Here is a 27,852-nt window from a genome sequence, read left to right as displayed (position 1 = left end):
TCTGTGCATGCGCATGCTAAATGCTGCAGGAACTCTGCTGGCTGCAACTGTTCGTAGAAGCTTTCCTTTCGGCTGACATTGGCAACATCGAGACAACCCTTGGTGGTGTAGGCAGAAACTTGACCTACCAGAAATGCGGAATTTCGCTGTTAGGGTTTTATTTGACCCAAAGACAGCTGAGTACGTGGTTTAAGCTATCAGAAAGCTAAAGTGCGCGGTTTTTTGTGTTTCATACTACTGTTTCATATATTCTGTGTAATACTTCTTGCCTAGACCTCCAGCGCTCGTCCTGTACCCTCCACAACTTTTCTAGGGAGAGCTCCGCCGTCTCTTATATGGTCTACTGTGAAATATGGGAAGTCTACTTACGAAATTTAGCATTGTGCCCAAGATGCGATGACTCCCTTCAGTGATATGATATGCTCGATATGCTTTGTTGTTCAGGAACACAGATCCTGAAAATTCACATTCTTTTTTCGTGTATGTCCAGATAGCTGTGAAGATTACAACAGATGCACAGATGTTCAAAATGCTGTGGTTTTCTATGAAAAAATTCTGACCTAAAGAAAAACAAAACCAGAAACACCATTCTTGAGCGGTTTTTATTCGTTGATGTCCGCTATGTAGCCCTAATAAATGTTCTCACACCGACTATTGGCGTTTATTAAGTTTCATCGCAAAAATATAAGAAAAATTAAGTATTGCAATCCGTTGATGAGATACCAAGATTCTGCTTGAATATTGACCCGGCGTTCTTAAAAAAACTTTTTAAAAAATTGAAAGCTGGAGATAATTGACTTTCTGAGCATGCACCAGCTGACGACCGCCTTATTTTGCTGAAGAAAACAAGCAAAGTAGATGCCCTGAATGACGCGCATGTCGCCACGCATTTTGTCTGCAGCCTCTCTGTGTCATCAGAAACAAAGTTACAGAAAGGCTCCCGACAGTGCGACAGCAATTGCGCCGATTCGTTTTGCATCGTAAGCGCAGTCGTAAAAGACGACTGCATGGCGATGAGCCTAAGCTGAGGCTGCGGTTAATGTATCCGAGCTAGGTCGTTACCCACGAAACGTTGCCATATTCTGCTCCGCACACACGCGTAGTAGCATGTGTTCACTCTTTCTTATCACACTTTGCTTACTTATTAATTAGTCGATTGATTAGCCGATTAGTTTATTAGAGTATTGTACTGAGGGAGAGAGAGGAAATCTTATGAAGCCTTAAACTCTGTATTAAAAGGCGCACTGGTCTTGCTTCCCTCTATGCGGCTAAGATGAATGACCAAGGCCTGTGTTTCACGAACTCGTCGCTAATACCGCATGCATCTCCTTTTGAATGGTATTTCTCGTGGTTTGTAGCGCCGTATTCGAACGTTACGGGGATCCCTCGGTGAATTTGCTCGATATTTTGAGCCCTCCATTCCCTTCTGGAGCTTCATTTCATCAAGACACATCATGTAGTTCGCGCATAAAAAAAAAGACTGCTCGATTTATGAAGACAAGGAGGCTTCTCAGAGTCAGTCTTTTTTTTTCCTTCCGCAGGCGTCACGCCTCTCACGTAATAAAAAAAGCACCAAAAATGCACCCGTCCCGGTCGCTGGACAAGATGCTGCTGCTGAGGGACCGTCCCCGCAGCAGCTACACCGTCGACACGCCGACCTGGGACGACAGGAGCCGCTGCTGCGCCTTTCGCAACAACCCCTGCGTCGGGAACCGTAACGTCACCATCGCGCTCGTCGGGTTCGTCGCCGCCATCGTCGCCGTCGCCGGTGTCTTCGCCTACGTGCACGCCTCGGCGCGCGGCGCCTACGAGCCGCCCATCGGCGACGACGAGACCACCGCCATGGCGACCTCGGTCGTCGAGGCTTTGACAGTGCGCACCCGGGCCCGACCACGGCCACCGCAACCACCTCCACCCACAGCCGCCCCCGCACCGCCTCGCGGTCATCGGAGGACTGCGTCTACAAGACGTCACCAGCACCAGGCCGACCACCGTGCCCGGCACGGGCAGCAACACTCGCCGGGTCATGCGCCGCAGAAGAAGCTATTCGTGCGCCGCAGGGCCACCAGCCGTCCTCGACGCCGCCACAGGACACCGACGACGACGACCGAAAGGGACGCAACGTCCGAGCCGCTTTCTGAGCGAGTGGAGACGTCTACGTCGACCACGACCACAACGACAACGCGGAGGAGCACGGCGTCTCCGACGCCCGTAAACGATGGCGAAGGCGAGGGAAGCTTGGCGTCGCTGCCGCTGCCGACGCAGCTGGTTCCACGCCACTATAGCGTCCTGCTGCACCCGCACAACGACGGCTCGCACTTCGTCTTCACCGGGATGGTGAAGATCACCGTCAAATGCGTCGAGAGCACCCGCGAAATCGTGCTGCACTCCGCCGGGATTCAGGTTAGTGCAGCGCTTTTCTCTATGTGAACCCTCATAACGAAGCAATTACCGTTTTAACGCGAGAGTGTTAGTACCACAATATCAGAAAAAATAGTGCGGCGTTGGCGGCGTTGACGAACGTTTGAAGCCTCGCAGCGGTAATGGCCGGAGCAGCCGGCCACCTAGGACACGTGACCTTGTGGCGCCATCACAACCTGCCCACCGGATTGTGAGCAAATGCAGCAGGCAGTGGAGGAGAGGACAAGCTCTTCAAAGGGAGAAGAGACAGGTTGACTTAAGGAAAGCTGACCAAAAATTTAATCACAGTCCGGTCGGAAAGGATCACTTATATTATCAAATTCATATAATAGCAATACTGTAGCAGGCCCTGCTAACCCAATACAAGTTATCTCATTCTCTAGCCACCAGAAAGCTAGGCTTACGAGCCCCTTGGAGACTCTTGCCCGCGAAATAAAATAAGTTGGACTAAAGGTACAACGCACATCACCGTACACAGTCCACCACTAATCTGCGCTCGTAGCTGTTGTTTAAGCAATTAATCGACCAGTATGTCCGTAAGCCAGTAAGACTAAGTGTGGTTCATCGAAGCGCAAGCTAGTTAGTTAGTTATATTGATTTTAATGGCGCAAAAGCAACTGAGGCTATGATGCGCCAAACACAAGGTTGGAGAAGCGCAAGCATATATATCTTCGATTCTTCCGGTGAAAAAGCAAAAGGCACAAAACGACCACAGCTTCATTCTACTAAACCCTGCGCCAATTGGTGATGCGTCATTAGGCGGCCGGCTTCAGTACAACCGATATTAAGTTCTGATACGGCCGCCCCTCAGGGCTTTGATTCCTCAACGCATGCGCAGAACCTTCTTTGACCGCTATGCGCATGCTAAACCCGTAATGGTGGCAGAATCTACTCATTCTCTATCGGAACAAGCCGCTGCTTTCGTTGCCTTGCAGCAGCTTCTGGTGGAATTGAAAATTAATCAATCAATCAATCAATGAAGTATTTATTCCCTGGGTGAAGTACGCCCACACTGCCGTTGGTGGCGCTGTGGTCGTTTGCTATTTTGCGACTTTTGATAATAACGCCGGACGCAGGCTGATGACTCTTGCTGACCTGCGCACTTCCTTGCAGGTGAACAATGCCAAGGTGACCTTCAACGCTAAGGCGGCCAACAAGAGCGCCTTGCACGAGGTGCCTGTCCGCAGCGTGGAGATGAACAGTACTGTGGAGCAGGTGACTCTTTACCTGTCAAGTTCGCTGCACGCACAGATGACTTACGACATTTCCATCAGCTACGTAGGAACAGTGAACAGCTTGCCGAAGGGGCTCTACAAGACCCCATACACTCTGCGAAGCGGCTTGCAACGGTGAGCTCGCTTCGTTTCTGTCTTAGCACAACGGAGAACCAATTTATAATTTCGTAATTTAATTAACAGGTCTCAGTCGTCGCGGCGACTCAGTGATTATTGTGCTCAGCCGCTGACCCGACAGACGCGGGTTCGGTCCCGACCGCGGCGGTCGTCGCATTTCGATGGAGGCAAAATGCTAGTGACCCGTGTACAATGCGATGTCAGTGCATGCTAAAGAACCCCAGGTGGTCAAAATTACCCGTAGCCCTCCACTACGGCGCCCCTCATAAGCTGAACCGCTTTGGGACGTTAAGCCCTGTAAACCAAACAACAGTTCCCAGCAATATTCCTTGCCCTTGAGATTCCGAGATTAATGCTGGAATAAAATACATGGGCCACTGTCTCAGTGCAGCTCATGGAGCAGTCCCGGGGCTCTGCGTTTTATTCGTAAACGCCACAACTTACTTTTTGTTATATCATTGTGCTATCAAAGAGTTGACAAGAACACGGGCGAGCATGACTTCACGTACTATCGCGCACTCTGACGACCGGGCCAGTACCTTGTGCAAGCAGAAGTATTCTGCACTCCTCTTGTGACGTCAGCGCATCTCAACAGCTGTCACTTTTTTTTTAGACTTGTGGTCTCAATTCATGGCACGGTATGGTCAAGCAGTCAAAGTGCAGTGACGTCGCAGGAGGAATGCGCAAGCCTTTTGTTTCTAGAAGTCACTGTCTGAAGGACGAGATTACATTTTCCCCGTTGTATCCCGTCGGCGGTCCACGCCTCGGTCACGTGCTAGGCTCGCCATATACGTCGCAAAAGCGTCGAAATTAAATTAATTCGCTACATAATTAAGGTCCTAGCCTGACGCTGTATATTCCACGGTAGAATGCAAGGCTATATGGTAAAACCAAAGCTATAAGAGGTTTTGTTGTGAAAAGAAGGTGAAGGCTAATCGAGCACAACAAAGAAATGATGACTTTTGTGTGTTACCAGAGTGCAGTTATGAGTGTGATAGAAAATCATGAGCTGTTAGGAATGTAATGCTGTTAATCCATCCTGTCTCCTGCGCGTCCCTGCCAAGTATATGCTACTCCAATTGGCTGAGGTTGGTTCACTTTCATTCCTGGCACTGTATGGATCAAGGCTTCTTTGAACGTGTTGAAGAGGTACAGTCTTTGTCAAAAATATGCAGCCCATGGGGTTTGCTTCCAGATGTGCAGCGGGGCTCTTAAGTACACTTTACAGTCCTAAGCTTGGGAGGGTTGAGGACTTAACGTTGCTCCCGCCTTCTTGAGATTGGGGTCCCTGAGTATGCAAGAGGCGCAGCACTGCAGGGTTCAGAAGCAGACATTTTGGGCTGTATACTTTTGACAACGGCTGTACAGACGAAACTTATTGGCTCTCGCAGAATGTTCGATCTGTGTATGTCGATGAAGGTCTTGGTCCATTTTTTTTTTTAACAGAACCTGCGGTAGTCCGTGGCACTTACCTCAACTCAGATACAACGCAGGCCGACAGTGACAGGGAGACGCAGCGTGTGGTTAGGTATCCTTAAGAGTACATTCGGTCTCTAAACTGTAAATAACGTCCTTGTGGAACGGAGGGAAGTTCCTCCGGGAGGCCATCGTGTAGAAGTAAAGGCTTAAGAATTGTTTGTTTCCAAACCGTCACCCTAAACGCCTGTGTCCAGGTGGATGGCATTCAGCTACATGAAGCCAAGGAACGCTCGCCGCGTGTTTCCCTGCTACGACGACCCCTCGTACCGGGCGACCTTCGACATGGAGATCTTGAGACGCAAGGACTTCGGCTCTCTCTCCAGCATGCCCATACTCAAGATAGAGATGAGGTACGTTGTGCAGATTGCTTCTCCATGAGCACTAGACCTGTGGAGCGTGAACTGCGGCCGCCCATTGCAGGGAACTTTGCCAGAAAACTTTTTTTATTCCTTTGTTCCGAGCAATGCCGAGACACAGAAGTCATGCTTGCGCGTGAGAGTGGCATTGCCTGCTGCCAAAGGGAGCACCTATGCCTCTCGCTGCGGCATATTCCATCAATACAGAACACTAAGTAAATTAAAGTCGGCAATTTTATCCATGAAGTGGTAGTCCAAAATCTCCCTAGTTGGAAACTGGTTAAACGAAGCTTGCATTCAAGCGGAAGCCCGTGAGTCCCAGCGTCGTGTTCTTGCGCGAAAACGCGACAAATACACAGTAAATTTTTCTTTCGGTGCACATATACACACCCATAGTTTATAATACGCTCAAAAATGTTTAGTAAATAAACAGTAAATGAAATTGTGATGATGATAGAGATTTTTTTTCTTTTAATGGCGAGAGGGCAGCTAGGCCGCAGTGCGTCGTGGCCAGCGTATTTGTTCTGCACGAGGGCGAGCCAGAGTACTCATTTGTCCAAGCATTTCAGTCCGAATAAGTAGAGCTCCAGGCTAGGCAAAAGACCTTGCGGCTATGAAAGACCGGTATAGGTATCCGGGGGTTTGTGTGATCGAACCTGGCACCTCCCTCATACGAGGCGCATGCTCATACCACTAGCTCACCCCCGCAATAAGCAAACCGCTGTGGGGAATAAAAAGCCCAGCGGGATTAGGGCGTCAGCGCCTTTTAACCTCCAGACTGCGGAGGAATTCATTTTTGCTTCTAAAAGCTTTATCTTTTATCGGCGATGCTATGTGCAGTAAACAGCGCACTTGTGATCGCACCGACTTTTCATATGACTCACTGTTGATGATAGTAACTGTTTGCTTGCTACTTCAACTTCTCATTGGTGACTGTTGTCTTCCTGACAGCAACCACGGCGACTATGTGAACGATGTCTTTGTTCGGACCCCGCCGATTCCGACGTATCTGCTAGGATTCGCCGTCACCGACTTCGCTCACATTGGACACGGAATCGTAAGGAAGTCGATGCTGCGGGGCGATCTGAACTAACTATAGATCGCGCAAAAAGCCCGCAGGCCTACAGTATTTTTATATTCCTTTGTTTGTGCATTTTTTTTTCTGGCCAGCAGTGGGTGACTATCTTAACGAGAACTTGGGTATTCAGTGCACGTATAGCCTTTGTTTGCTGCCGAAAGCCAGGGCGGAAAAAATCTCTTCCCATTTTCGGGGGCTAAACCATGCTCTGGCTCTCCAGCAGCACGTGATCCCGAACTATTTATTTATTTATTTATTTATTTATTTATTTATTTATTTATTTATTTATTTATTTATTTATTTATTTATTTATTTATTTATTTATTTATTTATTTATTTATTTCAATACACTAATGGTCCTTGCGGGCATTACATAAGGAAGGATTCATCAAAGAAAACTTAACAAGTATACAACCCAAAACAGAAGGGGCTGAAAACAGGAATAAGGAAGCTAAGCAGCCAGACACAAATTAATGAGAGACCGCAGCGGTGGCCTAGTGGTAGAGCATCCGCCTCGCATACGGGAGGTGCGGGGTTCGATTCCCAGTGCCGCCGGGTACCCACCGGTGTTACAATGGGTACAAGCTTTCCCCTGGCCTGGTGCTCGGTTTCTTCAGGGTGAAATGCTTGGGACATGGGTCTCTAACCCCACCTTGAGAAGACGAAAATACCTGATGTCATGGCGCTCTTTGGCCTCAGATGGACTTGCACCATAAAAAAATCACTATCATCACCATCACAAATTAATGAGAGAAAGGAGAAAAATCGCTAGGAGCAGGTCCTTGAAGCAGGTATGGAGGTACTTGATGCAGGGCATGGAGCAGGTATGTTTAAATCAGTTGCTTTTCAGTTCATTATCAATATTTTCCCTGCGTCTTAAATGAGTAACGCGCATTCGTTATGGTAGTCTGGCTTGCAGAAACAAGCAAAGACAAGTCTCTCTTCCAGGTGAAAGTATGGGCCGAACCCTCTTCCAGCCATCGAGCCGAGTTCGTCCTGGAGAGCGTCGTCAAAGCCGTTGAACTTTACGAAAAGTACTTCCGGACTCGCTACCCGCTTCCTAAGCTCGGTACGGAGTCTGCGCCAGCAATCATGCGTCAGCTTAATGCGCTAACTATGGCATGTTGAGTGCAACAACTTTTCTCGGCTCGCTTTCGACAGTGCCCCCCCCCCCCCCCCCATTTTTTTTTTTGTTATCAGAAATGTGCTGCTCTGACATACTGCTCATTTTCAAATGCGTTCACTTCCACGGATAGTTCTTATACAAAACATGAGTTTAAATAGACTTCGTAGTATCTGTCGATTACAGAGGGTAGGGCTGTATGTCTTCCATTTCTTCGAACCAGTTAAGGCCCATTAAGCGAAAACAAAAACTAGAACAATGAAGGCAAAAAAGGCTGCACGCTGTTTTCAATCAATGCTGCACCAGCTAGTCGAGTCTCGCACCTTCTTAGCCAGACTGCTCCGCCACAAACAAACCGAAAAAACTTGACGGTGTCCTGAAATATGCAAGCAAAATGATCCTCTGCATTAATTTCGTCGACAGCAGACAAGAACAAACTAGAACAGAGAAAAGAACCTCGATTTCAAAGTAGTAATTGCCCGGTCCGTCCGAGCTGGTCAAAACTGAAAGACATTATTAGCTCATTCATCCCTTGCCTTGTCTCGCGCTTTGGACACCAAGTTTATTTGCATTTCGAACGCAGCGACGACTGGCCGTTGCAATCGCGTGCGTAACAAAGTTGTCATGCGCTTTGCTCATGACTTGAGGCTCGCCTGTAAGCGTTTCTAGCTGAAGGACGATGAAAGAAGGAGTGCGTACAAACCCGTGACACGCCATAATGTTAAACCGAGGGATGAAGAAAGTGAAAAATTATACTTTCAAATTGTCGTGTTTAACGTCCCGAAGTGCCACATGGGCTATGAGGAACGCCGCTTAAGAGGGCTCCTGGTTAATTTGTACTACCCGGGCTTCTTCAGCGTGCGTCAAAATCATATGCATAGCACACAGGTGTTGTTGCATTTCGCCTTCATAGAAATACGGCCATCGCAGCCTGAATTCTATCGCGCGACCTTAGGCTCAGCAGCCGAACGTCAAAGCCACTGAGCCACCGCGGCGTGTTGCAGAGAAAGCGAACGCGTCATTCGTAACGTCAGTGCGTGATTTTGGCTAGAGAGCAAGCGCATTCTCGCATGTTTAATTGAGGAGGAGGAGAAAGATAAACCTTAATAACAAAGATAAAAAAATTTGCTGGGCAGATAGCACTCTCGTGTAAGACTGATGACACATCGATGCTGTTTGAGTTTGGTTCGGCAAAGTTAAGCGTGATTATACTCGTCATTTCTATCTTTTGTCGTCTATAGTAATCCCCCCCCTCCCCCAAGATCAGCGAACACTATGTCATCACTACGCACAAGTGTTTATTTCAGTACCACCCATGCACGCCTGATGCCCCCTGTCAGAGCGGACGAGAACTAGTACAATAGTTGTCGTCCGCTCCGACAGGTTGCGTCAGGTGTGCATGGGTGACCTCATTACTGCGAACACAGCTACCGCTGCGCACGACTAACGGGATAACCTCCGGCTTAAACAGTATCGCTGTTAAAAGCCTTCCCGGGAGTGCTTCACGGTCCAAGAGCCCGCTGCTTTCCCCTCCAGCCTAGCGCGGTCACTCAGCTTGCGTTGTTCATCAGCTCTTGGGGCCAGGAAGAAGAGCGGTAGCTCCTTTATAAAACGACTTCGTGTTAAAGCGTTCTCATTCATTTATAATAAAAATAACGCGACGTGGTACAAAACAAGGAACAGTGTGCACAAATAAATGAACGGAATAGTTAATGCTCATTGTTCTTACGTGGATAACTTAGTCTCTGTAGGAGCCTTCCTTTAAGTAAGAGTCGCTAAACAACTTTTACAGATGTCATAATATCACCGGCTGGAGGAGATCCTTGCGAAAGCGCAGGCATGGTCTTTCTACCGAGCACATCTGTGGCGTTTCACAAGTTGTCCCTGGAGTCAAGAAAACAGATTGTGTCGAACGTCTACAAATACGTCCTGAAGCAAGTAAGTGGCAGTGTTTCGAGCACACAATTTTTTTCCAGTCATGACCGCAATTTGTCTTTTCGTCATGTGTTGTCGTGATTGGCTGGCGGCAAAAGTTTTTCATACACTACACGGCGTAAAAGGCGGTGTAGTCTTCGCTTAAAGTAAGCAGGCAACGGAGTTCGCTTCTCAGCCGCATAGTGAAGTCCTTATGGCACCGATAAAGATCAAATGGTCTGGAAAGGGGAGGACACGGGCTCTCCTTGCCTTACACAGATCTAGAGCTTGAGTTGTCATTTGTGCTCCGCTGTACGGCTACGAAACAAACCCTGTTGCTTACTGACTTTCACTCTAAGCACGAATAAGCCTATATGGGAGTGAAAATGGAGCAAGATGTCCTCTAGCGCACTCTTTTTCAGAGGCTTGGTATGCTGCCCAAGTCCCGGAGTAGATTTTGATCTCTGCATGTACGGATTCCTCACTCTTGACAACGGAAGCCTATTCCCATTGCAAAGCTTAGGAACTTAATGAATGGGAGCACGACACCGAATGTCTTGAACTTAGCAAAGTTTAGCGATCGAAAGCTCGGTTAAAATATTTCTGTTAAACTTGTCATGTTTTGAAGAGGGAATTTGTTTCTGTCGCCATCCGTAAGAATTCCATATGTGTATTGTAGGTATCTACTCCAGTGCATGGACAACATACCCTGCCCTTAAAAGGGAGTGCATAGAGGACAGCTTGCCCCCTTTTTATTTCTGTATAATATAATGAATAATTCGTGTTTAGAGTGTTTGGCACAGACGAAACACGCACTGCTACAACGTAGGCACGTAGTAGCTCGCTGTGGCAAGTAAAAATGTAGGTACTCAATACCCTGTACAACATAGTCGAGTAGCATCAACCTGGCTGCACTAGTCACGAGGACAAGCTTATTTTTTTTTTCGAAGTAATTAGTCTTATCTATTTACAAGTGATACCATGCTTTACGTTTCTCTTCGTGCCGTGTATACTTTACAACAGCATGTTTGAGATAAGCAATTACCATAGCCGCTCGACAAACTTAAATACATTCATTGCCTTCTTTCGCCCCTTCATCGCTTCTTTCGCAGTGCAGTCCAAGTGCACACTCAGAGAAAGCTGCGCCTTTCATTTCTTGATTACCACTTCACCCTCCTCTGTCGTTTTCATGAAAATGCGCAGTGGATTGGCGGCATCATCAGCTTCCACTCCTGGAAGGACTTGTGGTTGGACAAGGCCCTCACGGAGTACATAATCTACGCCCTGGCGAGGATCGAAAAAACGAAGTCATCAGAGGTGCGGCTTAAGGGAAACGTTGGGCTGAAAGCTATTTGATTTTCCAGCTTTAGATAGTGTGCCCTTCATTTTCCGGAAACGTGGCTTGCAGGACGACGACAAACTGGAAGTGAAAATGCAACACGCTCTCGGTCTGGAGGCGTCTGAAGAACTGCCGGCTCTCGCAAAAGGGGACCCCTTCTTAGACGTCGACAACAGACTTGGTCCCCGGAAGACAACTAGACGGCCGAAAAAAGTATACACATTTGATTGCGGACGAACAGCCGTCTCGGCACTTTTGTGTTTTGTGTTACCTTATTTCGCTTCTTTTCAGGGGGAACTTTTGCTTCACATGTTCGATGCTGCTGTCGGCCCTGATGGCATAAGAAACGCTCTGCAGGTGATTTGGGATGTCTTTTTTTAACCGCAATCTAAAAGAAAGCTTTTAGCTTTAAGTCTTCCCCGCATCGTCTATTCTTGCTTACTGCAGGAGCTGCTAGTAAAAAGAAAGCATCAAACTATAACTGAGGACGACCTTTGGACGGAACTGGCTAATGTAAGTAGATGCAAACCGTCCCTGATGCTCTTGCAAAAAAAAAGACGGACTGCTGCTGTGTGTAGATCTGGAGTGTAAATAATTATGTGATCTTCAAGCAACCTAGCACTGCCATGATAATAGTACAATTTTGGAAGAACTATATGCTATTTCACTGCGGCATGAGTCAAACAGATTTTATCGGATTACAGAACGCACTTACCACCGGACAAGCGGAGATCAAAACCAAGCAGCATAGGTAGTCAGCCCAGTATTTCAAGTGGATGGTTTCACCCTGGTCCTTTGTTGGACCGGTGTTCGTCAATACGTTCCCAATACTGGGCCGATTACCTGTGAGGCTTGGGAAATTGAACTTCCGTGTTCCCGTTCGAACCTTGGGGCTACAGTTGGCGTTCGATTTTTCAAGAGTACTCCACTCAGGTTCATTGCAGTCCGTTAACGCTCGCCGCCGCTCGTGTCTATCCCCGCAGGGCAACAACGAGAGCTTTCCGGGAGCCGGCGTTGCTCACGCGTGGACGCACAGCGCCGGTTTTCCCCTGGTGACGATCAGCCGCATCTACGGCCAGAAGTCCGCAATCGTACGCCAGGAGAGATACGGAGACAAGTGCGCCGCGAACACCACCTTCACTTCCTTCCCTCTTAAATATTAATGCGAGAGCACGGCAGGGCGATTATTTTGTCCGCACAATTACGTAGTTCTTTGAAGATGAATGTTGGATATTAAAGATAAATAGCGTGTGATAGAATGTTGCCATGGGAAAAATTTGGTTGATGAGGTGTAATTGTTTCATTAATAAAACGCGAAAAGTTACACTTAGACGTCAAAATGGCCATGGACGTCGATATAGTACATGGGCATCAGAACAGCCACAGACGTCGATATATTATATGGACGTTTTCCTTTCACATTGCTTAAATGCGGGTCGCCGCTCTGATCTCAAAATTGTTTTGTTTTTGTTTTCTAATCTAATACGTGCAGCAAAGTTCCGAACAGGAACAGATGGACAAAAAAACTAGATTTTCTTTGTTTCATAAGCTCAAGAGTCAGAGGTCATTCCCTTGCCCCTCACTGCGTTCAGTCACTGTTCGTATCATGTTTGTTAAAAGTTCAGGGCCAGTACGCTCAATGAACTCCTGCAGTACGTTAGCGTTTCATGCCTCTACCGTTATTACTTGACAAGACTAACGCAGACACAATAAATCTTCTAGCAGGCTTCACTACTTTAATATGCCTGTAATAGGGCATTCGTTTTCGAGCCGATGCATTTTATTTTGTATGAAATCGGTGATAGAGGGTGTGATTAGTGAGAAACTTTACATGCTTCGTTTGTCTGACTTGTGTGCGCAGTTATGCTCCCATTTACTATACTGGCCATGTGTTCTTTTTTTTTTTCCTTACACGTTACTTACGGCAGCTCGTCTAACACGTTGTGGAGCATTCCGATAACCTACACGGACGGAACAAAAATGGACTTCGACAACATCGCCAGCGTCTTTTGGCTGCACACCAGAGAAGGTATGGCTGAGTGGAAGTACATAAAACTGAAACTATACTCTTCGATCCCTCTTCTGGCGATGCATTGTTGCACATTCTATATATAAACTATAAGGAATATTTTTCTCTCAGACTTAATGGCATGTCTTAACAGGAAAGTTTCGGCTGTATGTGATTTCGATGGCTAGACGAGCTTCAACCATATTGGCATGACACAAAAGCGTGCATCAGAAACACTTGTAATTTAGATGATGATAATAGTGAACTTTTACAGCGCAAGGGAATCAGCAGCCAAAGAGCGCCATGACACAAAGTATATTCCTTTGCTCAAGGTGGGGTCAAAGACCCATTTCCCAGACATTTCACCCTAATTCAGCCGATCACCAGACCAGGTACCCATTGTATCACCGGTGCGTACCAGGCAGCCCTGGGAATCGAACCCCGCAACTCCCGAGTGGGAGTCGGATGCTCAACCACTAGGCTGCCGCTGCGGTCCGCGTGTAATTTAGTCTGTAAGGGTTAATTGCTCAGTATGCACACATCTCAAACGATCATTAAATATGGAAGGGGCAGTTGTGGCGTTCTTACAGTCGAATTTGTGAAAAATTAGTTATTTACCGCTATTTGACCTTCTCAATAATAAATACAGACTGCCGTCTAATACATGCTGCCCTGTAAGTACTTAAACTACGTCAAAAGTTATACTAACAATTGATATTGCTCGCAGCCAAGCTTCCTAGTGCGCCCAAGGATGACGACTGGCTGATAGCGAATCTGCGCGGCACCGGCTACTACCGAGTCAACTACGACCCTCGGAACTGGAACCTCGTCACCATGGAGCTCAACACATACCACACGGTATTAAGCCTTGTATCGAGGCGCACTTGGAAAGCCTGGAGGGATCGATAGCCAGAACTCTACTCGTAATCGCGTTGAGCGAACCTGAGGCATACTACGGTTGATGAGAGCAGTCTAGCCCCCTTGTGTCACCCACGGGATACTCTGTGTGTCTGTCGTTATCACGATAGGATCTGGTCACGTAGGCAAATCCTCCGCACGCTCTAAGATCCGTAAAACGCTAAGTTCCCGCACTCTTTCTGCGAGAAATTTGAAAACCAGGGTCCCACGGGCTTCTTTGACTTTCTGTATCACAACTGGGTGTATTCTGCATTCTCACGCAAAAATCGTGTTCTACAATACTCGACCGAAAAAGCCGTCAAAGGATAAATAGTACATAATGCGAGCTTATCTTCAAGCTTTTCTATTGATTAAGTGCTTGTATTTGAAGACAGCGTCTTAATTATGTTAGATATTTAACATGAGACACCCAGTAAACTTACCACAAGCTCTACATTTTCACGCCTCTTTGTGTAGCGCGAGAACGGACTGTTTAGTAATATGTCTGGTTAGCTTTTCACCCGCTTTGGAAACCAATACCAATTTAAAGAAGGCGAAGGCGCAGTCACTGACCGAGCCTAAAAGAGTTTTCATTTATGATAACAAGATGGATGAAAATTTGTTGAACTCATGATGTACCGAACGTTCAAGAGCATCTCTAATTGCAAGAAACCCAGCCAATCTGTGTCTTTTCTGTGCAGAACATCGACGTGCTCAACAGGGCCCGGATAATCGATGACGTGTTCGAGTTAGCTGAGTAAGACTCACGAACGAGCTCGTTCTCGCTTTTCTTGCGCGTCATATAGTGTGGTCGAGGCAGCACACGGAAAAGTGTTTCCATACTTTACCCTGGCCAGCTCATGCTAATTTAACCCGCAGCTTGAGTTTTCATGGTTTGCCTCTGCATAGGATGACCAGTTAGAACGCGTGTTCTCTACATGTGCAGCAGTCGCATTCTCCTTCTGCGTTCTGACGCACATCCGCTTTCAATGGAACTTATCAATCTTCGGATTCACTCCCTGATGCAGGAGGCACTCAGTAAGAGAAAAAAGAATCTGAAAGCATCCATGTCTTGAAGCCATCATTGCAAAAACTGTATTAGCTTAGGCCTAACGTCAGCCTCATTCCATATGTGACGTTTTTCTGAGCCTGAAGCTCCCTCTACACGAAGAAGCTTCTGACTGACTTTATTCTTCGAGAAAAGTTTTGTTCCTATCTTATCTACGGCTCTTATTAAGGGGGTTTCAGAGCGAAGTGTATGACAAATGCACTTAGGTCCGGAAGAAACATCACGAAAATGACCGTGACGATGTTTTCCCATCAGTACGCGCAAGGCTGTCGTATTGGATGTTTAGGGTCAGCTTTCCGTGCAACACTTTGCTTAGTGCCATAGTCCTTCATGTTCTACTCATATGTGTCTTAGAGAAAATAACTGTATAAGCTATTCTTATTTTCTTTTATTATTGCTGTCTTGTAGAACGCTTGATTACAACATTCGTTCCCAATATGTCGCTGACAACGCTTTTCTAAATGGTGGCTTATAGCTGCGGCCTAGTTTTTTCCAGACAGTGTACCCCCCTCTTATGCATCGCGCCTTACTTAGCACGAACAGGCATTCTCTTTCAAGCAGCTTTTGGCAAGCTTTTATTTTTGTTTTGCAAACGGAGTTCTTTTTCGTGCACGCTGTGGTGCACATTTCCGCTGCAGGATCTGTACTTTTGTTCATTTATACAACCCGTACCTGCCACGCAATATCGTGCGTGAAAAAAATAAGAGGCAGGCACATAAGAAAAGGGCAGGTGTCGACTACTTCAAGCGTATCCTGCATTGGTCAAAGCGATTTCCTTCCTACAACGAACCAATTAGACCGTGAAGTTTTACTGTTCTTGCAGACTTGTACAGCTCTCCGATATTTAAATAACGACAGCGTCGGCGAGACGGTGGTCTAGCGTGAAGTTTTACTGTTCTTGCAGACTTGTACAGCTCTCCGATATTTAAATAACGACAGCGTCGGCGAGACGGTGGTCCAGCGTCTCGCCGCAGTAAATAAACGGACGCGAGCAGACAAGCAGTGGGGTTGTGTCACATCAGCAGAACTAGAGCAGAACAGCCGAGCAGACCAGAGCAGACGACGCTGCCACTGGCAAGCGCTTTGTGCGCATGCGCACACTATGCATACTCTCGTCCGTTTCTCCGCTGCGGTCCTGCATAAGATAAAGCCTCTCAAAAAAATTTGAGGGACTTTAGCATGAGACGCTGAACCACCGTCTGGTCGACGCTGCTAAAAATTGGAGAGCTGTGCGCTTCAAGTAGACTTTACATATCTCACATTCTGTTCTTCTTTGCTGCTCCGCAGCGCAACGACTAACCAAGTAGAGGCCCTTGATCCTTCCAGCGCTCGCGGGTAGCGCTAACTCTACTCTCACCACGTTGTGTGGTACGTGGCGTTTACGTGCCTCTCAACTTACTCTCTTGTGTGCCATCTCCAAGCATAAACCTGGTTCCGTACGGCACGGCACTCCATGCCTCCGAGTACTTGCGCCGGGAGAAGGAGGTCCTCCCGTGGACGACGGTGCTCAGGCGGTGGGAGTACCTCGAGGCCATGCTCGGCACGGGCACTGTGCTCGAAAAGTGGAAGGTGAGCACTGCTACGCGACTTCCTGCACTCTGCAGATAGAAAGCGGCCGTGCGCGAGAGACAAGTGCAATTATGAAAGTTCGGTGCTATCGTGAAGAGTGTGTGCAAGGAAAGGTTTGCGTTGAACACAGAAAGAGACGCACTGAGATCGTTTTACAGTACAAGGAAAGGAGCAAGAGAGTTTCGCCTAGAACGCTGAAAGAGAATAGATTGCGCTGATGTCAAGGAGCTCCAAGCTCTGTTTATAGCTGCGTTAGTGCTGTCGTGGTGGCCATGCGCTCTTCGCACCTTTTTTTTTTTGTTTAATTTCTGTTCTTTCCCGGCTTGTAATGGCAACGAGGCTGTTCATAATTTGTGCACGCCAAATTTATTCTCGAAGCCGCCACTTTGAGTGTGTGATGAGCCTCTGAGCGCCTTGGCCTGGTAAGTGGGGGAAAACTTAGTGGGCCTGTAAAGATAACTTGGCGACTAACTTGAGCCTGCAAAACCCATGAGATAACTTTGGAGAAGCAATAATGACGGCCACTCTCGGCTGTGAACAAATGGTTTGGTTTGGTTTATGGGGTTCAACGTCCCAAAGCGACTCGGGCTATGAGAGACGCCGTAGTGAAGGGCTCCGGAAATTTCGACCCCCTGGGGTTCTTCAACGTGCACTGACATCGCACAGTACACGGGCCTACAGAATTTCGCCTCCAACGAAATTCAACCGCTGCGGCCGGGATCGAACTCGCGTCTTTCGGGTCAGCAGCCGAGCACCATAACCACTGAGCCACCGCGGCGGCCCGGCTGTGAACAAATGCCACTGCTTGCGTCTGACACGTGTGGATAGGGCGTCAACGCACATTCTTGAAGGCTCGTTCGCGAAAACAAACGACTCAAAATGCACCACTCGTAAAGGCACCAACACGCAAAACTCGTCTAGTAGTGAAGATGGACCGGTTTTACTTTGTCCCTAGAACAGATCCGATCGTTTGATGAGTGTATGATAAGTGATCAAAAAATGCTGACCTTTTCTTGATGGCTCCTTTGCTACCGCAAACAAGTCATCACGTCAACGGGCCATCGAGAGAGCATTTGCTATCACAAACGAGTTGTCATGAACGAGTATCCAGCGATCATTTCTTGATCTGGTGAGTCATGAGGAGGAGCCTTCTATCTTTTGACAACGTATTGCAAACGAGTCATCAAACCATCCAGCGATCGAAACTGCCCTAGAAAACGATACAACCACGAAATACGAACGTGCCTTACGCAGGAGCGCTAACATCAACAGATTACGAGTGCTGTCTCTGAGATTGCTGAGAATGTAGAAGCACTTTTTTTGTGTGTTGCATTTAAATGAAGTGCACAGAAGAATGTTAAAAGGAGAATGACGTCGAACTTTAAGTTGTTCTCTCGGTGGCAGAGAAGTGACGTGCTGAGCTGGTGTCCAGTTATGAAAGGCTGGTCTTTTGGGTTTCACATCTGACTTGATCCTTGACATAGGCGTTCCTCGGCGGTGTGATGTTCTCTGCTTATGAGTGCGACTTGAAGAGTTGCTTTTCACGTTCAACACAGTGACTTATCAATGCGGTGTCTTTTTCTTACAGGGTAACTATTTAGTGTTTCTGTAGATGGAGTAGCATATGAAGAAATACTAAATTTTATTAACTTAGATGTTTTTTTTTCTCGCTAAGAATAATTTAGATGGTTTTTTTTTCTCGGTAAGAATGAATTATCGTCTTGCACTCACGAGTATGTTTGTTTTTTCAGCTATTCATCATTCGTTTACTGATCCATCACATCCACAGTTTCAAGTGGTCCAACAGCGAAGAGCACAAAGACAAAAGGTGCGATCGTCACGAGAGTGTGAAGTGCAGTCTTAGTTAAGGAATATTTTTGTGCGATAGCTGCAGTTGAACACTCAGCGCCGCCACACTGTCTTGTGGATTACTGTAATTTCTTTTATACAGTTCGCGAACTACGCATGTTTAAATATTGAAATTTTACGCTTAGCGGACTATAGAGCACTTATGTTTTCAAATCGCCTATTAATTATAGCGTGCCATGGCCAACGTGATTCTCCCTAACACGAGGTGTTTACGGTGATATTTGCGCTTTGGTTACGATTCTTTCCAAAGCGCAGTATACTATTCCTACGCATGGTTACTGCCACTACTAGCAGCGTTTTCTGTTCCGCAGAATATGGCCCGCCTTCTGCCTACAATTCACTCTAAAATCAAAGCATGCCTTATAAACAAGCATTCGCATGCTTTACAAGGCATGCGTGTAGCCTTGCTGGTATGAAAATCCGCCAACACATGGCCTGCTGTGTGTTTATCCTTGCCGCCAGGAAGATGGAATTCAGTTCTAGAGATGTATGCTGCCGAGGACGAAAATCAGAGACAAGGCAGCAAAGACGAACTTTCGTCGTATAAAAATGATACGCCATTTTGACTCCGACAGCCTGGCTAGTGTTCTTTATAACGGGTTCTAAGACTAGTGATGGGAAAATGAAAGACGCAAAATCACCAAGGATTTCGGAAAAGAACACTTACGTTTCGGCCCCCGAACTGTTCACGAAATGTACATATGGTCCCTGTGGACTATGTATCAGGTGCAGACAGTCCAGTAAAAAAAAATCAAGGTGAATTGAGTACTGTGGACGAAGCACCAGGTGCGGATTATAGTCCGGAAATGACGGCATTTGTGGCCAAGTGTGGTTTATTAATACATGAAGGCATTGTGCCTGCATCGAAATGCGGCCTCTGTCAACGGAATTTGAACTCAAACTCGTGCTCAGTTATAGGACGCCTTAGCCACTGAGTTCCCGTTGTCGCCCAACCCCCGCCAAAGAGCAACGAGAACAAAAGCAACTATCTCGCAGGAAACTGAGGGCGATACACTACGCATGGGCCTGCAAGTACAGCTACGCACCGTGCATGATTGAAGCAAGACATGCCTTCGAGAACTACAAGTCACCGCAGCCGGCTGCAAAGCCGTAAGATACTTTGGTTGGCACGTGTTGCACTTTTGGTTACATTTTTCTAACACTTTTCTCTGTTGTACCTTTTTTTTATGTCGAGTTGTAATATCTCTTCCCTGTGTGCTACTTCTTGGTCATTTCTAGGGGTCACAAATATGTCGACAAAGTGCGCATTTACTGAAAGACATTTTGCAAGCATTCGTAATACAAACCTGCTTGGCGCTCGCTGCATCAAGTATAAGATGAATCCACGGCGACTGAAAGCGCTCTGAAGGATTTATGTTGACCCGTATCGAAAGAATATCGCGTTCTATTGAAAGAGACGCTACTTTCACTGACAGCCGAGTTTATATAAGTTAAAAAAATTAAGTGGAGGTGTCGCCACGCACGACTGTTTTCGCAAAGAAACTGCAGTGTGTCGAGACAGATTTTTGTAGGCGAATCCCTGAGGCTAGGCAACACCTCCATTCTCTTCCGAACGGTGATCACGAAGGTATTTTCAATGTAAACGTCAAGAATTCGAATCGAGAGAGAGAGAGAGAGAGAGAGAGAGAGAGAGAGAGTGTGTGTGTGTGTGTGTGTGTGTGTGTGTGTGTGTGTGTGTGTGTGTGTGTGTGTGTGTGTGTGTGTGTGTGTGTGTGTGTGTGTGTGTGTGTGTGTGTGTGTGTGTGTGTGTGTGTGTGTGTGTGTGTGTGTGTGTGTGTGTGTGTGTGTGTGTGTGTGTGTGTGTGTGTGTGTGTGTGTGTGTGTGTGTGTGTGTGTGTGTGTGTGTGTGTGTGTGTGTGTGTGTGTGTGTGTGTGTGTGTGTGTGTGTGTGTGTGTGTGTGTGTGTGCGTGCGTGCGTGCGTGCGTGCGTGCGTGCGTGCGCGCGCGTGGGGGGGGGGGATTTATATCAAATTTTCTCGGCAATTAGTGCTTATTTTACCGCCAGACAAACGACAACTTAGCCAAGCCACAGAATCGATTTTTACCGAGATTGAAAGATGGATAGAGTTGTCGTTAGTGTCCCTTTATTGCTGAATGATGGCGTAGTCAGTGACCGGAAGATGATGGAATAAAATACGAAACGAATGAAACTCGTGATTTTTCACCCGACTACATGTGTAACGCGGTCCGTTCTCGAAAGGTACGACATAGCTTCAGAGCTTCGCTACTGAGCTAACCTTCAGCCTTCCTGAGACTTCCTGTACCTGTGAACACTACTTGAAAAGCTTCCGGGAAACGACCTAGTTAATGTGTTTACCCTGATTCAAAAAGGAAATTGAGAAAAATCGTTCTTTAATCTTCGAAGATGGTTTGCGGTCTTGGTCTGTATACGTTCGCGTTAAAAACTTGAATACTTTAACAAATCTGGGCGTAGAGAAATAGAAACGCTGAACATATCATGAGGGGCGAAGGGTTAGTGGTATAGCTGCGTTTGAGTTTCTTGAAGGCACATAAACAAGCATTTGACAAGCAAGCCGAAGGGAAACGCGTGCGTAAATGCGGCAAAAACCTTAACCAGGGCGGGCATGAAATGTTGCGTTAGCGACACCCCCCTTCGTACGAGGAAAAGTCACTGTTTTCTCAAGAGGAACGATTATTCAGCCTTATGTTCATCACATTTCGGCGTGTATGTGCCTGCGAGCTCGTTTAGTTTTTATGAATTTTTGCGACCATTAGGTTTCGTTATTTTGACCCATCTGGATATATTTCCCATGTGCCGCCCCTCTAGAATTCTAAACTCCCAAACCAACAGGTTTGAAGGTATTTGAAACATGGCTCGTGCAATATCCAGCGCTTCAAGCATGTGGAGGGCAAGATAACCATTTCATCATTCTCTCTCTGGAGCTTTGAAGTCGTCCGGTGCATTTACTTCAACAGCTCCACCTGTACTGAAGTAAGACATGATGTTGGGCTAGTCGGTTCATGGTTAGAGCAAAACAGAACTGCGCGAAGACGACGGGACAAAAGAAGGCACGAAAACACACACACAAAGCGCAGTGTGTGTGTTCTGCTCTTTGTGTGTGTGTGTGTATTCGTGCCTTCTTTTATCCCGTCGTCTTCGCGCAGTTCTGTTTTGCTCTAACCCACCTGTACGCTCAACAACTAGCTTGTTGGTTTCAGAAATTTTAACGAAAAGTCAGTTACCGCCTTAAAACAAACCGTATCCCTATAATGAGTTCATCATGCCTGTTAAGCCTATTGTTGCACCCAGCGAGCTGTTCGTTCACGACGGAGCGGACGGTTGGTCTCAGAAGCTGCTGACTGTCCTTTCTTTAACGCTGCCTGCTTCCTCTACTTTGAGCACTTTGAGCTTAATAAACCATGGCTGCTTCGGCTGGACGCGTCACCTTTCCAGGATGCTGGTGGAGCACCAGTTCACCGTGTTCTGCAGCGTCGTCGAGGACGGCGGCGAGGGCGAGTGGGAGACGCTCCGCTTGCGACTGTCACGGGTCAGCGACAGCGCCGAGCGTAGGAACATCATCCTCTCTCTGGGCTGCACCAAGAGCCACGAGGCACTCATGAGGTGAGGGCGTCCGCGAACGGCCGCACTTGGCGGGCCGGCCGGGCACCGAATACTCGTGAGAACGCACACTCTAAGCAGAAGGGAGTTAATTGTCCTCTAGCGCACTTCATTTAGAGGACAGTTAACTACCTTTTCACTCCCATATAGGCGTATTGCTACTTAGAGTGTATCTAGAAGGCAAGAGGGTAAACCGCGTAGAGAAGTTTGTGCTCTCTGCGACGTCATCATGGTACTGCCGAGGGTGGTTGCATCGAAATAGGAGCAAAATCAATGTCTCATTGCTTCAACGAGTTTTAAAATCAGTCTAAAGGGGCATAGTCTTCTACTTATGATCACCCTCATATTTAAAATGTTTCAGAAATCTGTTCGTAGCTGCCATTATGCTACCGGATTATCTGTATTTGAGCCGCAGAGTTACGGCTGGCTATCAGGAGACGTTACCAAAATGGATGCCGCTACTGTTAGTGAGAATGTTGAGAGGGTGTGCATGTGAGTGCGGCAGCAGGTCGCGCTCGAATGTAGACATATGGACGCTATAGTAATAAGGTGCTTCCACGCCAGCATTTCCGTTTATGGCGGTGACAGCCATTGTTTCGTCAGGGGACGCCATTTTGTTTTAAAAAGAATGCGTAGACCTCTAGTGTGCGCATAAAACTTCTAAATGTGGGCCTGAAATTATACTTCTCTCCCTGGCAGTTGTAACGGGCGATTGCCGCATTTCGATGAAGGCGAAATTCTAGAAGCCCGTATGCTGCGCGATGTCAGTACACCTTAAAGAATCCCAGGTGGTCGAAATTTCCGGAGCCCTTCACTACGGTTTACCTCATAGTATGGGTTGCTTTGGGACGTTAAACGCCCATAAACCCATAAAACCGCAACAGACGATTGGACTATCTCGCCCAGATAGCCAAGAATGTGGTTTTGGGGAATAATATTGCGGCTACTAGAACTGAGCCTCCGGTTCAGAATGGCGTAGTCGTCGTCACTCTAAACGGTGAAACTTATTGCACATGGCTTGATAGCACATGACATGTAGTTAATAGTAAAAGCAACTGCTATCACGCACGACTTCAAATCGACACTACTTTCCTTCTAAAGTTGATTTTTGTTGTTGATTTTTAGGGGTTCAAAATTTCTTGACAGCTTCTTCGAGACATCGTCCCGTGCTATTTCTTTGCGCGATGCTGCGCAGGCAAAAATTCTGTGAAGATTGACCTAGCTGTGAATTAAATAGCTTACGAGAGTACCTTTTACTGCAGCTTGACATGAAACGGTTGGGAGAGTTTTTGAATTAACGCGGCCTTCTTCTTTTTTCCGATCCCATATTGCAGATACTTTGAAGAGTTTTCTGCACCTCGCTTCAACATGGTGCCGCTCATATTCGCTGAGGCAGCCAGACACGGCAAATTGTGGAGAGTAAGGGCGGCGGAATACGTTCTCACCAACTGGCAGCAACTCAAGATGACGTAAGTATACGATCCGAAATGTGTGTATGCAGAAGTCCGATGCATGCAGTTAAAAACATCCTACTACATTGAACATTTACGAAGTATTTAATCTTGTGCGCTGTAGTTGATTTGTGAGCTGCGTGCAAGTGAGCGTAGGATTTTAGTTGCTTCTACACGTCCTCAGCAGTGTTTCGAGCGTTCAAGAGCCTCATGAGGAACCCTGAGTAGCTTTGGATGTTAATTTACAGCAGCATGATGGCATGTGAGACAGTTACGGCGTCTTTCCTTTCCTCAAAACCATCTTTTTTATGTTCATCGACGAAACGAATTGCTACTTAATGCGAGAGAATCAAGGAATTGCGAGAGGCTTCTTCCGCCTGTTCGAACTGGCTTATAAACTGTAATTGCACTGTAATGAGGAGCTCCGTCCCAGGCTGCTTTTTACAACCTAAACACTAAAGCTACCACAAAGAATAAGACGAAAGTTATACAAGCAATCGCCTACTCTGGGCGCTTTCCGCAACCCTCTTACTATACTGCGACGTTGAGGCGCACGAACCCCATGTTACGCGCAGTCTGATCAGAATGAAGGGCAGGCGCGATGTTCGGAATCTCACGCTACATCTTGTTCAGGCGTCGATACGAAATGCAGAACAAACTTGTTTTAATGCGATATCATTAAAAGCCCCACGGAGCCGAAATGCCTCTTCGGTCATAAAATTCGCCCATTGGCTGGAGGGTAAGTGACGTCACCAGTTTGGAGCATTCCCACTGGTTGGGGAAGTGACGTCACCAGACCGCAGTATCCCCATTAGCTGACGGAAAGTGACGTCACTTGACCGCAAGTGACTTCACTTCCGGTAAATTCATTAACCGCTGCTAATGCTTTCACGCTGCCAATTCATAATTGAGTTAGGTGTCACTGCGAATTCTTTTTCTGCTAACTGTGCCTTTAGACCGCCTTCATCACGTGCTTCTGCGCGCACCACTAGATTCTGCCAGCACTGGCTGCCACTCAAGAGCGTGCGCTCTAATCAGTGAGATATTTTCGCTGTGCAACAAGAGGGAATGTGGACTCCATATTTAGCGGGCTTTTTATACAAGCTTCTTTCCTTTATCTTGCATGCTCTTTTTTAAATGGGCACATTTTGTTGGTTCTCCCTGGTTCTTGCGGTGTATTAGACTAGTGCGGCGATGCGTTTCAATGATCATTCTGAAACCTATCGGCGAGCTCCAGCTATTGCTATACTAATGGGATTCTGGAATAGTAAGCTTCCTGAATCTACCACTTGAGGCCGCACTGTAGTGCCGCCGCACGCGGCTCCCATGAGGTTTCAGTTAACTATGCAAGAAAAACGCCGTGAACACATTTCACCAGTTTCAGTGCGACTGCCATGAATTATTTTTTTCTTCTAGCGCAAGTTGTACTTCATTTATTCTCACACAAAGCTGTTCCCTTGCTTCTCGCCTTATCTACAGGTTCCCACACCGTTTTCAAGACATTCTGACTTGTGTATTCAAGTACATCTCCAGCGATGACGAGCTTTCAGATGTACGTAACATCATTCTTGATCAATCTGCTATCACATCCAACCACAGGGAGACTAAAAGCAGTAAACTGCATATGGTCTTCGTTGGTGTTTATGCGAACTCCGTGTGATTTACATTCGCCGCTGAAAAAGCTCTTTGCGATCCACTTTAGTTCGCTTGTTTAAGACGCTATTTAGGCGGGGGTCATGCACTGGCAGATGTGTGCCTCAAAGCATCAATGATATCTCATGCTGTACCTAAATCTCTGACAATCAAATCGTGTAAGTCCGGCCGAAGGGAAGGAAGTCGTGGCATCACTGCTAATCTTCTCGATGCCTGGCTAAACCAGCTTAGTTTTTCTTTGTGTTACGCGGTTGAAATTTGGGGACAAATACGTTTTCTCCGCCTAACCGCGGCTGACCGTTCAAACCGCCGGGCCCCACCCGGGTGATCGCGTGCGCTAGCAAGCGCACGCCGACCACTGCGGGCCTTGCTCAGAGCGAAACAAAGCAGCAACACTTGCTGACATAAAATTTGCATTTATTGCTGCAACAACAATAACGCTAGCTTTCAACAAAATACAGTACGAAACCAAGGTCGTCCGACTAACCAGCAAAGTTACGAGAGAATGTTCGCCCACGCTAAGGCAGGGGAGAAGCTCCGAGGCCGCACGGGACAAGCTCGGGGGAAAAACGTTCTCACAAGGCCTCGCTCCGCTGGCGGAGAGCGGAGCGCCACCTCAGCACGCGTCGAATTCCCGAGCCGGAGAGAGAGAGAGCTGTCTCCCCCGCGCGCGCAGCAATCACTTCGTCCGTATTGATTGTGTCGCTGGGACGCAGGCGCCCTCCTCTGTTATTTAAGGTAACTAGGACTAAGGCAACTGCTATTTAACGGGAAGCATACGGAAGGGGACAGAACAGGGCGAGTCCCCATATCGTCTAGTCGCACATTTTCGGAACCCGCTTTGTTCGGAGCATTTCTTATTTGTTGTTGACCAATGCATTCACGCAGCCCCATTTAAAATGATGATGACGTCACGGAGATTCAGCGTTCGCAGTCGCCTGACTTCATTGCATTCCAATCCCAGGTGAACATACTGCTGAGACGACACCGCTGGTCGCTGTTGCGGTACTCATCAGTGTTCGACAGCATCGAAGAGGCAGCCAAGAAGAACATGCGCTGGATTGATGCTCACCTCAACGAGGTGACCCGTTGGCTCAAGCGTGACGTCGCTGAGTTCATCCTGGATGACCAGGTCATGCACGGCAACGGAACGCTCAGCGGCATAGGAAACGGAACCAGGGACGAGGAGGAGTCCGACAGCCTCGAGATTCACGGATCCGAAGACTACGGCGAAATCGGGATTTACAGTGGCCGGCTCAATGACCGGAGCATCCGCTCCACCACAACATCTGGGATTGGAAAAGTCGAAGATAATCTACTCTCACGTACCAGCGACGCTGCAGTGAACCGCCCCGACAGCCGCGAAAATGCCCAGCACTACAAAGAAACTGCAGGAACAAAAGCAGACTTGAACGTGTCCACTTTTATGGCAAGTGTGGACTTGGAGGTAGCTGGCAGAACAGGGGAGAGTAGAAGCCAGAATGACAGCAGATATGCCTCTCTCGCTAGCAGAGGCAATGGTGTGGCCACGAACGTAACTGTCATTGCAAGTTCAGAGTCCAGAGAAAGTGATACTCCCAAAGAAATTCGCGCTAAAGACGACGGACCAGGCAGTGATTCCCCACAAAGTCCTCCGGACATACTTCAAGGCAGCCAGGACAGAACGGACATCAGAGAAAAAGCCGGTGGCGCCAAAGAAAACAGCAATACCTATGTTGACGAGGACAGCATATCACTTATGTCAAATGCTGGTCCCTCTGTAAACATGTCTTCAACTCCAGAAAAGACACGAAGTGCAGTCGTTCAGTACAACACCACAGTGTACCTCGTAGAAGGCAGTGGTTCAACGCTTGCAGGACATGTCCTGGCAAACGACGCCAGCAGGAACATACGCGGTGGTTTTTTTAACACTACAGAACACGCTGGAGGGGAAGGTACGGCCATCGATGTTCGGGCTGCTGCTCAAACAAATTATGCTTCGACCACTGGCCATTCAGACACCGAAAACGTAATCCCAGTAGAAGGCAGCACCGTTGCCGATGTAAATGATGTAAGCCCAGAAGGAAGTCGCCATGAGTCACATCAGCGGGCCGGAACAGATATTAAGAGGACTGCAGACGCAAGCAAGGCTGGTTATGTTGCAGTGGCTGCCAGTACTACCGAAGACGAGCCCGTGATCACAAAGAAGGCCGCGAAAGCCACTGCAGCTTCAAGCTTGACAAAGATCGTCGTGGCCATTGGCGCTGCAGAAGGTATCAGCGCCCCAAAGGCCGCGCTGGCATCCAAAGCCACCGACACGTCAAACGCTAGCGCCGCATACACTAGTAGCGCGACGTACACTGCCGAAGGCACTCATGCTGCCGAGGGAACTAGCATGTCATTTAAGGCGGTAATGGCAACCGACGGTGCTGGCATCGCACCGAGGGACAGCAGCAGCGGACCCAGACAGCATCGCGACGGTGTAGACAGCGAGGATGCCAGCAACGACTATTCCTTCGCGGATGATTACGAGGAAAGCGGTGACAGTGAATATGCAGTCAACGAAGGCAGTGGACAGGGCAAAGACATGACGTTGAGGTAATTCCCTGGCTAATAAACACCAGCTTCCCGGAGTCATGCAAAGCTTTGGCGTGCACCACAGATTTGACGCGTACGAGCAATGTGTAGCGCCTT

The 27,852-nt window shown here is 47.5% G+C and overlaps 1 protein-coding gene across 1 annotated transcript; it reads left to right on the top strand.

Moving 5' to 3' along the window:
* The first annotated feature begins 1,578 nt into the window (after nt 1–1,578).
* LOC149340512 (endoplasmic reticulum aminopeptidase 2-like) lies at nt 1,579–27,760 on the top strand. The gene is made up of 22 exons (XM_089551141.1): nt 1,579–2,403; nt 3,535–3,770; nt 5,447–5,602; nt 6,109–6,111; nt 6,560–6,665; nt 7,635–7,755; nt 9,602–9,747; nt 10,927–11,040; nt 11,132–11,275; nt 11,354–11,419; nt 11,510–11,575; nt 12,046–12,179; nt 12,991–13,091; nt 13,798–13,928; nt 14,669–14,724; nt 16,458–16,605; nt 18,357–18,433; nt 19,471–19,584; nt 21,911–22,078; nt 23,410–23,544; nt 25,006–25,078; nt 26,144–27,760. Exons 1-22 carry the CDS (start codon nt 1,579–1,581, stop codon nt 27,758–27,760), a joined length of 4,737 nt encoding a protein of 1,578 aa, XP_089407267.1.
* The last annotated feature ends 92 nt before the right edge of the window (nt 27,761–27,852 follow it).

The sequence above is a fragment of the Amblyomma mixtum genome, chromosome 6, assembly GCF_055824585.1.
Source record: "Amblyomma mixtum isolate Tamu chromosome 6, ASM5582458v1, whole genome shotgun sequence".
Lineage (NCBI taxonomy): Eukaryota > Metazoa > Arthropoda > Arachnida > Ixodida > Ixodidae > Amblyomma > Amblyomma mixtum.
Note: the sequence above shows the minus strand (reverse complement) of the source record. Positions and strands in the feature narration are given on the sequence as shown.

Coding starts and splice junctions, on each gene's coding strand:
- LOC149340512 (XM_089551141.1), top strand. CDS start 1,579: ATGCACCCGTCCCGGTCGCTGGACAAGATGCTGCTGCTGAGGGACCGT. Junction 11,276..11,353: donor CAACTAGACGGCCGAAAAAA/GTATACACATTT, acceptor GCTTCTTTTCAG/GGGGAACTTTTGCTTCACAT. Junction 11,576..12,045: donor TTTGGACGGAACTGGCTAAT/GTAAGTAGATGC, acceptor CTATCCCCGCAG/GGCAACAACGAGAGCTTTCC.